General features: G+C 31.0%; 1 protein-coding gene across 1 annotated transcript in view; it reads right to left on the reverse strand.

Moving 5' to 3' along the window:
- Nucleotides 1-3,944: 3,944 nt before the first annotated feature.
- The window catches only part of LOC118184520 (monoglyceride lipase-like), a 109,704-nt gene continuing 100,259 nt past the window's right edge, over nt 3,945-13,389 (reverse strand). Inside the window, exons 6-7 of the mRNA XM_035354208.2 lie at nt 11,169-11,300; nt 3,945-8,453 (exon numbers count right to left, since the gene is read on the reverse strand). Coding sequence (XP_035210099.1) covers nt 8,355-8,453; nt 11,169-11,300 — 231 coding nt within the window. The 3' untranslated portion in view covers nt 3,945-8,354. The remainder of the gene's footprint in view (nt 8,454-11,168; nt 11,301-13,389) is intronic.

The raw sequence follows: 13,389 nt of genomic DNA on the forward strand, positions 1-13,389 counted from the left end.
TGCATACTTATGCGTACTGCATACTTTTAGATATATCTGCATACATATGCTGATGCATTGCCAACTTATATTTGTCAGTTCATTGTATGCAAGTACATGTGTTTTTACAATAATTAATTTACATGAATTACATTCTATGATACATTACATTGTTGATACTTTGCCAACTCAATGCTGGCTATTTATTATATGTGTTCACTTATCAGGTAATTGGTGATCTTATGTTACATTCATCTATTACCATTTACCTGAAGTAAACAGATAGTAGCCCCTTACCCTAGTTGTGAGTGACCTATTTTGTGCTTCATATGGTTTGCGATGCTTATTTCTTCCTATAAAGGTACGCCCGCGTACATTATATATGCATTTAATTGCTTTATTTGGCTATGGTTGGAGTATTTCTTTGAAGGTTAAATTACACTACATAACTCTTGACTTCTAGCTACCAAAAAGTCAATAACCTTCGTAATTTTATTCCTCAAATGTTTATTCTTGACTGCATATCTTAGAAATGAGAATAAATCCTCTTCTGAATTTGGCTTCTTTAGATGAAGGGAATCTGTCAACGGGCAGGAAAATAAATAATGCTCGGGGTGACCCTTTTCACCACATGCACAGGAGTCTGATGAAGAGAGAGATTTCTTGCATAGAGGTACGCGGTTTATCACGGGAAAGGGACCATGCCCCGTGATAAACCACGTGATGTGTCTGGAGAGATGGATTGGAGGAGAGTCAACTTTGGGGAAGAGGTTGTAAACTCTTCTGCCTGTATTTGCACCGTCCCACCATTGTTGCCATAAGTCTTTAGTTGTGATCTGAAGTTTTAGTTTGAGGTGAGAAGCTGGCCAGAGGATGCTTATTTTCTTGGCACTGATTCCTTGGCTAATATGTCAGCCTCTTCGTTTCCCTTATGATCAACATGGGCCTTGATCCAGATTATAAAGAAGTGTTGGCCTTGGGCATTGGAGGACTTTCTAAGAATTTCCTGAGCTAATGGTGATCTATTATTTGGGTTCGCGAGTGCATGCATTGCCGAGAGACAATCTGTATAGGTGTGAATCCTTGGGAAATGATGATGTGTGCTTACATTGATTGCCTGCAAAATCGCGAACATTTCCGACTGAAAAACGCTATTCTCTTTGTCAAGTTGGAACTTGAAGTCTTTTGTTTCATGGTCACTGAGATATATTTTTATAGCGCATCCTTTTCCATTGTTTATGCCAGAACCATCAGTGTAGATCTTGGTATCTATTCTGCCTTATGTATAGTGTCATATTATTTCGGCTAGCTGGGTGTCTTTCATATGGATGAGTCGGTGAGGTGTAGGAGCTGGCAGCTACTATCTCATTTTTAATTTTGAAGTCTTTTCTTAGCTGAAGAACTGAAGCCTTTGCATGTTCCTGCTCTGCAACTAAGAATAGGGGGATGCTGTTGGTGAGCTGAAACAGTGCAGCATGTGAGGTTGTTTTGTAAGCACGAAAATAATTTAAAAGAAAGGGCCTTTGGATGGATTGAAGTTGCATTTGTTTTCTCACCGTCATTGGTGACGCCCATATCGCTGCACCATACAGTGCTATCTTTTCTATAACAGTGTTACACAACAGCTTTTGTATCTGAAGGTTTAAGCCCCATCCGACACCTTGCATTCTTTTCAGGTTGTTAGCTATACTGGAGGTTTTCTTCTTAATTTGCTGTAGGTGCTCAATGAAGTTAAGTTTATTATCTATTGTAATTCCAAGATATCTTAAGGATTTGACTATTTTGATTTTGTTGTTGTCAATGTGGAATTTCGGTAATCTGGTTATTTTTTGAGAAGGCTTATGAAATATCATGGCTTGAGATTTTTCCTGTGATATTGTTAGTTTTTGGTGCTTGCAAAGTTCGTTGAATTTTTCCAGAGTGGTATTAACATTGGCTTCCAGTATTTGTCTAGAACTTCCACTGATTACAAAGACTGCATCATCAGCAAATGCAATGCACTTTGTGTGGTCTGGCCATTGATGTTGTACTATTTTGTTAAAAGCTAAATTCCAGAAATCAGCGCTAAGACAAGAGCCTTATGGAAAGCCTCTTTTTTGGTTTCTCTCGATGGTTCCGCTGTAGTTTTCGGCAGTTTGGGTACTACATACGTAATATTTTAAAAGGCCAGTCTTAGATAGTTCTGTAAACTATTCAAAATCAGCTCTTATTTAAAATTTTAGTTTGCTGTTTTATATTTTTACGTTCAGACCACAAGTGGTTGGTCTCTGTATCCCGAAGTGCGGGAGCACCTGTAATATTGTAGAAAATAAAGGCTAAAGTTAACTCTTCCTGCTTGTGTTGTCCATTCCAAACCTATTTGAACATAGCTTGAGTAAGCTCCCTGTTCCCATTCAGGACACGTCATGTTCCCAAAACAGATTAAAAGGAATACAAGTTAAGATAATATGACTTTTATATAACCCTGGTGGCATAGATGGTTTTGCGAATTGCAACTCAAGTAGCTAATAATAATTTTAAAGCACTATTAATGAACCAATCAAACTTTATCGAAATCGAAACTCAATCTGAACTAAGATTTCGTCTCGAACACATCGTACTTAACATCCCGCTTCCCTTGCTAACGCATGCTGTCTTCACAAATGGAAAAAAGTTATAGAACAGGTGTTTCTAGATTGCCTTTGAGATCCTTTGTTGATTACTCCTTGCTCTAGCTGGTACAGATTAAGGAGGAAATCTCAAAATCCACGTGTCTTGATCACTTACAAAGCCTTACAAGGATGAGGAATTAAGCAAAAGTAGACAAATTAACGAAAGAAAGTATGTAATTGGTGAAGGAATGTACCTTTATGCATTTGGGCAGAAGAGCCTTTTGTTTATTTGAGAATTATTCTTAAAACGAGCACGGAAAAATCTTTAAAAGCAAACTTCTTTTTCTTTTTCTCACAGAACCCCCTACAAACCTCGAAGTTCTTCGTAAGTGCAAATCATGATCAGGGGAGAATTTCCTGTAGTAAATTAATTAAATGATAAATCTTTTGGCTGATACTCTTATAGTCACCTAAATTTTATATATTTCATACCACAGGTCTCTAACATATGTTAAGAGCCCAGAAACTTCACAAAAATTAAGACCTACTGAAATTCCTGTGCCCTCTGTTTTCGTAAAGAAAAGTTGGTTTGAGTGTTGAATTAAGATAAAGTAACATTGAAGAAGCATTCAGATACGTAACTGAAAATAGTGTTTCTTATCCTGACCTCTTTTCGCGAACAGGCAAGGAATTTGAGAACGATAAGATGGGTGTAGTGGGTTTCATTATTTACTGAAAGTAAAGATCAATGTGTTTGAAACTGAAATACTTTTCGCTAAATCATGCAACAAAACCTGAAATTATTTTAAGTCCAATGTTTAAAAAGAAAGCGCGGAGTCAAAAAATTTATTTGCTGAAAAGATTTTATTAGTTAAGGATGTATATATATTTATAAGGCATTTCAATAAGACAATTTCGGGACTCAAAATTATTATGTGAAAAGCGATGGGACTTTACTGAAAATTTGGTTTGCCAATGTAAAAGTTTTCCTCTTCTCCAGCACTTAGTTTTGGACAAGAAATTTTAAAATAATGCGAGAAATTAATGTCTTAAAATTGCAGTAAGTAATTTTCCTTAAATAATAATCTTAATCAGTTGTAAAAATTTCTTTTTATTGACGTTACGTTATTAAAGCTTTAAAAGGTTTCCTTAGCTTGCGTAACACTATTAGTAAAAATTCAGAGTTGCTTACTAAATTTATAGCTGAACATATATGAAATCGCCCCAGTTTCCCTATTTGTGATTCAAAACTAATGCCTCCAGGGATGCCTAAAGAAATTTGACTTCCATTTCCGTGTGTGTTAGTTATAAATTAATTTTAATTTGTAACTTTTTGAATCATAACAATATTATAAAATGCAAGCAATTAAGACATGAACAAAGAAACTAAACATTTATTGAAGTGATACAAACTTTATAAGTACTGAAAGAACAAGATATTTAGCTCTATATTTAGGCAATATAATATATATATGTATATGAACACATAAAATAATTCAGTAAAATTCCTTTCATGTGCAATAAAAAACAACACATAGTAATCTAAATAACAGTAAATCATATTTAGCAACTTTCTTTTACACACACGTGATATAAAAGTCTGTATGGAAGACGAACTTCAAATGAACGTTTTCAACGCTCACTTGGTTAGTATTAAAATACGTTTATTCTTACAAGTCTACAAACAACTAATAAAGAAAACGTTTGCACAGCAATAAACTTGGTGATAAAATAAAATAGTTATTTTTCTGACAAACGAAGAGCTTTTATTAGACTTTAGAATGTAATTGCTTACTATTAAAGTCTGTTTTACATTTATCATAACATAAATTAAAATTATCCTAAATAGTTAAATCTTAATTGTCATTGATTAAATATGTGATTTTCAAGAATTTTACAGAGAAATTAGTTCTTGAAAGCAAAATATCTGCATTCAGTTTACATAAAATTATTTACAGCTGCAAATAGTAAAGCATTTTAACATATTGTTGCATACGTAAATGAAATTTCAATACTTTTAAAACAAATACGGTTAAATGGTCTATTAAATTCTTTATATAGTTATGTATTGAAATATTATCATGGAATACAAATTTGAAGGAGAAATGCATTTTTTTTTTCCAGGGAACGAAATAAAAAAAACTACGCTCACTTCGTGGATAAAAACATTTCTCGACATCTCTTATCGAGTATATTTTTTCTAAATTAAGATCATTATATTAAGATATACGTAAACAATAATATTGTTTTGGGGCACTGATGCAATACTTCAAACTTAAAAATTAATACATTCTTCCCTCTCAGTTTAAAAGTTATGGCAAGGCAAAAAATATGTTGAAAAATATTTCATTTGGCAAGCATTATGAAAAACAACTGAACCTCAGAATATTTAATGCCTTGAACTTTGAACCTTGTCTAAAACGTCATTAATATGACAAGTAAGTACTATGTTAAATCTGCAGTCTGGTAAAGCTCTATAGATTTATTAAAATTTTAAAACTACTTTTCTTTGTTTTTATTAAAATCGCTAGTTTACACAATTGCAACGATGAAGGTATTTGCTATTAGAAAAACCTGTAATAAATACCGCATAGTTCAGCTTAAACTCCGTGGTCTTAAATTACCTTGAGTTTCTTCAACTATCTGCTTGATTTCGAACCTCAAGCGTACGTATGAAGACAATAGTTCGCAGATTGAACCAGCCTTCGAATTCCTTGAGGGTGAGTTTGTACGTTCAAGTTCATTGACTTCTACTAAGGGGTCACTGCAGCTTTATGACAGATACTTAACACTGCTGGCAAACACGAATTTTTCAAAAAGAAAAAAACATTTAGCAATATCTCATGGTGTGTCAGTCTATAAACTGAAAATTAAATGTTTTTGCTCTGTTAAATATACTATACTGAATTACATTAACGAACAATAAGCTAATTTATGTGCAAAATTATAGAAACTCTTTGTTTTGAACTTAACTTTTGGAATTATCACATTTTTCATTACGCAGGTCAGACACATGATTATTATCCTGTTATCTCGTGGCATCAACCCCTTGAAGAAGAGTTGAGATATGTGACTCTATTTTCCTTTTAATTATTCTCTCCTCTAATAGTTTTGAATATCCAGTTTTGTCTGACCCAAAAAAATTATACAAAATAAATATTTTGCATGCATATATGTGTCTGAATTGCTCTGCCTCCATAAAATATTATGAATAGCAATATTTTGATATTATGAACATTAATGACTACAAATTTAGAGAAGAAAACGAATTCTTGCTCAAAATGAACTTTGCTAAAAACTCGCTTAGCAGCTTTCGTTTAGGTTGAACACACAAAACACAAAAGCGTGCTTGTGCTAGATAATTTTGAAACCGTGAATAGATAAAAGCTCACCAGACAAAAGAGCACGTTACAAAAGCTCGCAAAAATTAATCCCACTGTGATAATTGCCCACGCGAAAATACCCAGGCAGATGAAAGCGCACATAGATAAAAGCCCACAGAGATCAAAGCTCACATTGATAAAAGCCCACATGAATAAAAGGACACACTTTTTTTGTCAATATAGAATGTATTTATGTTAATTATTACAATAAACTGAATATTAGAATCTGATTTTTGATGCCTCAAAATTATGTGTGTTAATATATTTTATCACTACTTTATTTGCTTGCTATGGAAAGCAAGCTTTACTGCTTTCTGATCAAATAGTTAGCTAAAATTTTTCGATGATAAAACTGAAAACTTATTTTATTTATTTATTTATTTTGTGTGTGTATGTGTGTGTGAAATTGAAAAATATCGTTGTGAAGTTCTTCAAACCAGTCAAAGAAAGAAAACAATAAAATAAGTAAATTAGACTTGTCATGGTGTTAAAAGTTTCAGGTTAATTTAAGCTAGCAGTCTTATGACTAACAAATTTTTTAATAAGATATAAGAGAGTTACGTTTACTGATATAAGAGAGTTACGTTTTAAAACGTAACTATCTTATATCAATTTTTTAATATAAAAAATTGATGTAAGAGAGTTACATTAATGTTTTCAATATTTAATGAATTTTGTATTTATTATAAAATCTCAGTGAACGTAGGATTCAGTATAACGTAGGATTGTTAGCCTTCTTGCGCTAATTATTTGAGACAGTGGAATTTCAGTAAGTCAAAACTATTTTCTTGTATATGCCTAAAAGTTGGATTACATATATGTATATAAACATTTATATAAATAAAACTCTAAGCGACTTATGTCACTTAATTTAAATATAAGTAAAAAATTTTATCCTTGAATTTAAAAATATTTCGAACCGCAAAATTTGCACTGGGAGACCATACCTTAGTTTAAAATAAAATAGGTATTTAGTCACGGAGGTAATTATATGGCTGGAGGAAATAACTCTAACAATAAAACATAAGTGTGAGATTAAATCTCAAGCTCATAAAGAAATAACTAAAATGCAATATAAATTTAAGCTCATAAAAATATCTAAAATTATTTATAAAAGAAAACATACTATGGCTGTTAAATGTGTGATAAAGTCAAAAAATAAAAATCTATGTTCAGAATCAGTTAGGTTCACTAAATTTTAGAATCTTTAAAGTTTTATAAAAGAGAAGCTGAAAAGAGTATTTGAAAAATTCCAGATATTTTTATTATAGTGTTATAACTAAGCCATAAAGGAACGTTTAACGTATTATTTCAAGATGCTAGTTAAACACTCCAAATGATTGTAGAGGTTTTCTTTTGATGTAAAAGAGAAAAATGATATTGCTGGAAAACGTCTGCAGAACGACGAATAAAAATTATTAGACACATATCATCTTTTTTACTAAAATGTTATTCTCTGTCTACCCGTTGTCATCATTTGCACATTCCCAATTATCCAACAGAAGCGGGAGGGAAATTACCAAACATAACTGTGTTGTTAAAGATTGCTAAGTTATTGAGCTAATGAAAATAAAAATCATTAGATTTTAAATATTTTATGCTTCATATGAAATATTTCTCTTATGAAAATGGATGGAAATTTCCAAAATTTGAAGCACTTTATTTAATGTTCTTGCTGTTAATACTTTCATGTAGTTACAATATGTGATATCTGTTTCATCATAATAAGTATGATAAACAATTTTTTAGTTAAGAACGTAAAAGGTGAAAAAAGAAAAGGCATTAGTGTTATGTTAACATATTATTTTGAAAACTAATGTAGAAAAAGAATTAAAACCCTTGTGAAAGAAAGTATTCTTTCATTAATAACTTTATCAGCCTTCTTACAAACAAATAACTCTGGTTTTAAAAAAATATAGAAGCTTAGCTGCAAGATTGGTAATCATATCAAATAACCATGCTATACTTTTACGTTACTTTTGCGTTACGTCCTAGATCGGAATATTACATGCATAATTTTTATCTCTCAAGACTATTTTATAAGATTTGGGATTACAGGTAACTTAATCACTGAAAATACAGCAATATTGTAAAACTCTTTGTTTCTTAACATTTATTGTATAAAAAGTATATTAGAATTATTTACAATAAAATGCACTATTTTAATAAAGGCAAGCTCTTCAGAATCAGAATTTAGAAAGGAAAGAGTATTAATAGCAGCTTGTGTTACACAACCTCAAGAAATGTTTACATTCGAACTTATAATATAGCTAGAGCATAATTATGCCGTCGTGATAATACATTAGCTACATTAACATTCTATTTCGAATTCGAATTACGCTCTCTTCACACTTCTTGCTGATAAAATTGAAAAATAAGAGAGGTACTGCTTTCTATAAATTTATGCTCGAGATGTTAACCATTCTATTATATCTTCAACGACTTGCTCAGCAACCCCATTAGGTTCGTAAAGAAGACTGTGATAGGCTTTTGGGTACATCTGAAATGAAATAAAATGTATTTTATTTCAGAAAAAAATTCTTCATGATTCAACATTCATTAAAACATGCATATATATATATGTAATAATATTAGAAGAAAATTATAAAAATTTATTCTTAAAATTCATACTGTACCTAAGAGTTAAAAAAAATTCTTCCTTCTGAATGAAATTTACAAGTCTTTTTAAGCTCAACAATCTCATTGCCTCTGGGGGAAATTTACAACAGTCTTACTAAACTTTAATTTATTTCCAGGAAATAAATAAATTATTAAATTTGAAACTTGGATAACGTACCTCAATTTCACGCTATTTCACAATTTCTCTAAATTTCAAGATGATATTTACAAGCAGATTAATGGTATTCTAATGGGTACTAACTACTCTATGCCTACTTGCAAGCTTTTACTCTTTTCAAACAATTAAATTTATCGGAAATTGCTTCTAACCTGCTTAAATTTACGGTCAAGTCTACAGATGATATTAGAACAATAAGTACAGTGAAGTATAAAAACAAATTTATCCAAAATACCTTAAATTAAATGAATCTAACATTGAAGAAACAGAAGCAGTATATTTAGACATCAAAATTTTCAACCTCTATCAATCCTTTATCTTATTTTTTAATAAAAGGAGACTGATTTCAACGCCATTAAACTAATTCATTAGCGCACAAATATTTCAGAAACATTGCAGTCAACATATTCCTTAATCAAACAGTAAGAAACAAAAATTTGTATCAATGCTGAAGAATTTCACAAAATACTTAAACTTTTTATTAAATATACTTATAAATAATTAAAAATAATAAAATTTCTCACAAGTCCACTAAGAAACAACTCGCAAAACTACACTGATAGTTTAACTAACACTTAATTTAAACTGTTGGTTTGCGTAATAGATTACATTTAAACCCTAATCGAAGGTATAAACTGGACTTTTAATCATATTTGAGTTAAACATATTATTTCAAAAGCTTACACAATTAAGCGATAATATTGAAAAAAATTAATAAATTCCTCTGCTTTTACTAACTAATAGGTTGGTTTAATATTATATCCGGAATAAGACATAAAAGTTTTCCTGTACAAAACTTGACTTAGCTATTTGATTTCAAAATTTGCAATCTTTGACGTCAAAGTTTCCATTGACGGATCGGTTAATAAATAAATCGGAATATTTTAATAGTTTTAATATTTTAATGAAGTTTTATTAAATTAAAATCAAAATCTGGCTATAGTACAAAGGATTCATTAAACTACAGATACTTTTCATTTTCTATTAATACAAATAATATTACAAGTTGGCTGAGTGCCAATATTGAGCCTGTCAGTGTTTCCTAGAACACACATTCTACGATTTTGTAAATAAGATCTCCATTTTGAATAAACAATGACTGATCAATACTTTTTCCCAATAATTTGCATAAATGCTCGTCGCTTGGTATCTTAACATCAAAAGCCTTTTCCAAGCTGATATTTCATGTTTAGTTATGTATAACTTGCAAATAGTTTGCTCTTCAATTTACATATAGTCCCTTAATGAAACCCCGAATTTTATTTCATATATCATGGTCAATTTTTTTCATACCAGACCCAAACTTTTCGTGTTTTATTTTTTATAACGAGTACAAAATGCGCTTAAATGTAATTTACTATACAAACCGCGGTAACATAAAAATTAAATCTAGTATTTTATACAAAATTAATTATTTTTGATTTAAAAATAAGAAAACATGAATTTTGCAGCATTTAAAATTTTTTGTAATTGGAAGTGTATGCCTATGACCAACGGTTGCGAAAATAAAGGCGTATGCACGTGCATGCATGCATGCATGTATGTATGAATGTGTAATTCTGTAATATAAATTCCAAATTTCGGGTAGTTACAGACCAACCTAAAAACACCATACGATAAATTAGTAATTAGTTTAACAATCATAAACAAAACATTACCAAATGATAAAACTACACAATAATAAAAAACTGAATAATCTAACGAAAATACATTTAGTATAAATTATAAACAAAGTAACCTTAATAAGATAAAAGAATGTTTTCAATTATGCTTGGGAGTTTTGTAATCCCAATCTTTATAGCCATAGTCGTCTCCCGTTAAATAAAACTATGTAAATATACATCTTGTTTCGTAGATACAAGAATTAATGTTAAGTAATTAAGATATATTAAATTTGCATTAAGATAATATATACACTATATGAATACATACATATTAACACTAAGTAACAAATTCAAAATAAAATTGCGATAAACGTTAAATTATCAGCAATTTTTTTGGAAAAAGCATAACTTCAGTGCCTTTACAATAAAAGAGTTAAAATCAGAAATGAGACTTTACGGCTATCACGATTGCCATATGAGAGCAATTTTCTGAATAAGTATTTACTTTGGGTCTTGAAGATATGCTTATAACACCGTAAAATTTTTTAATAAAAAAATGTTTAAAAGTCACTGCTATCTAAATGTAAGATGTGTCACGAGTTATAACTTCACAATGCATTATTAAATATATATATTTAAAATGAAAAAAGTGCTTTTCTTAGTTTTCACAGCAACAGTACTGTGTAAGCAGTCTATGGTATCAGCAGCTTTCCCATTCTGCGTAATTTTTCATTATTAAAGAATTAGATTAAGATAACAAAAATATTGGGAAAAAAAGGTTAATAAAATTTATTCGAAAATCCTTCTGACTCACTTTAATGGACTTATCAGTGGACGCAGCTTTTTCATACATCAGAATGGCACCTTCTGGTGCACAAAGTTTGTCATCCTCTCCTTGATATATCACAAATGGAAAGGTGATAGAAGGAATTTTACTCTGAATTTCCTACAAAATACACATGCGGGTTACTTCATGAAATACATCTCAAGCATCAGAACTGAATTACAAAAGAAATGCGCCATAAAAATCATTTAACAGGAATGTTCTCATGAAGTATATCAAATTGGAATGCTTTTAATATTTTACAGATAAACCAATAGGCTTTTTAATAATGTAGTATTTTAACATATCATAATGATTTACAGTGAATTGATTAAAAATGGGACAGTGTATAGTTATTCGTTGATTCTGATAAGACTGAATAACATCATGAACTAAAGATAAAAGTTTAAGTAGAGATGCTGAGTGAGTAATTTATTCAAAATATAAGCAGTCTTCGAGTGCATTTTGCATTTGTGCAGACATTAGGTTGTTTTGAAGCGGGAGACGTGAAAACTGAGCAATGCCCTCCCCAGGACTCGAACCTCGGACCTCTCGAATACGCGTCGAGTGTGCTGACCATTACACCCCGAAGGCGTGCTAAGAAGGCGGGAGAAATACCTTATATATTTAGACCAAAGAAGAATATCCACACATTATACGTTATGCTGTTTATTCTATGTAAATAAATGATACAACTTTTCTTCCAGACTGTTTAAGTCTGGCTTAGCACCAGACTGTGTCTTACTCAGAGCTGACTACGAGAAAGTCAAAATATGTTTTGGAGTCACCGGCAACAAGGATGGCCAAATAAATTAAGAAGTTTCATTTTTATATTTTGCATGAAAATGGAGGAATTAATGGAGGAGACAGAAAAACTTTAAGAACTTTGAGTATTAAGCTGTTTAGTGAGATCGAAGATTTAACTGAAGATATTTAATTAGATATTAATTACAAACTCAAAGAATTGAGAAGTCTGAATGATTAGTAATTTTAAAAAATCTTAATAATTAATAATTATTAAATTTAATAAATTTACTAATTTTTAATCTGTTAAAAATAGTAAATCTTAAGCCTGAAAAAATAACGAACAGTAATGATATTTAGTGAGAAGTAAATTCAGGCAAAGAGTACTTAGATAAATTTTATTGTGTAAATAAAAATTACTTTATTTATGAAAAGTACCAAATTCGACTAGAATTAATAAATCAGCCATTAATTTGAGAAACGATAAAACGCTTTTGCCGAAATCTAAAGTTGTATAATTACCTAAATTAACAACTTCGAAAGTTATATGAAGAACTTAGCGCTAGATTCAAATTTTGGTATCAGTATAAAATGCTAGAAATGAAAATCAAGATTTAACTGCTATCGAGATGTTCAATTATTCTAAATAACTTTTAGGTAGAGTTACATTAAATGTAAGTAAAAGGTTTTCTTTAACGGATGAGAAGATAAGTTGGGAATAGAAATACTTATAGAAAGATTCTGTTGAAATAACATAATAATTTACAGTTACCTAAGTAGGCTAGTATAGTCTGAGCAAGCTCAAAGTTTATCAGACATTAAGATACTTAGAAATTTATTTGATGATTAGGAGTACATGTAAGGTATTCAAATAGTTTAAAGACAGCGGAAGGTAACCTAGTTCCATACCAGAGGACATTTGCTTGGAAATAATCATCAAAGTTGAAAATAGATTTTAAAATTTACGAACTTGTTGAGTTCCTAAAACGGGAAGAAGAATCCTGAGAAGTTTATTATCACAAAGAATACAAACTACTACTTTCGCGAATTCTTCTAAAAGAGATATTGTTGCGTTTTTCTCTTCTGACACCAGTTGTTTCCTTCCTTCACGTTCGTACGGGGTTTGTAGATTTGGAGTGAATAACGACGACACTTGATGAAGTATCGAAACACGCTTTATTGGCCAGTATTGTCAGGATAGCTCCAAAGTCACGTTACACTCATCGAAGAACTACTATAAATACGCTGAGAGAATCAGAGATACAGCCTTCGAGTTATCAGGCTATAACGGTGAAGACAGCTTCACTGCAAAGCACCTGAGTACAGCTCCCAACTTTGCTTGGTCGTTCTCGGAACTCCACGTACTCTCGAGACTCTCCAAGCGATGCACTCAACGATACACAAGAGTACAGCTCCCGACTTTTCGGTTTAATCGTTCCCGGAACTCAACACGCACTCTCGACGATGC

Source organism: Stegodyphus dumicola, chromosome X1 (genome assembly GCF_044657685.1).
Source record: "Stegodyphus dumicola isolate Sdum_Otavi_A_Nest chromosome X1, ASM4465768v1".
In the NCBI taxonomy this organism is placed as follows: Eukaryota; Metazoa; Arthropoda; class Arachnida; order Araneae; family Eresidae; genus Stegodyphus; species Stegodyphus dumicola.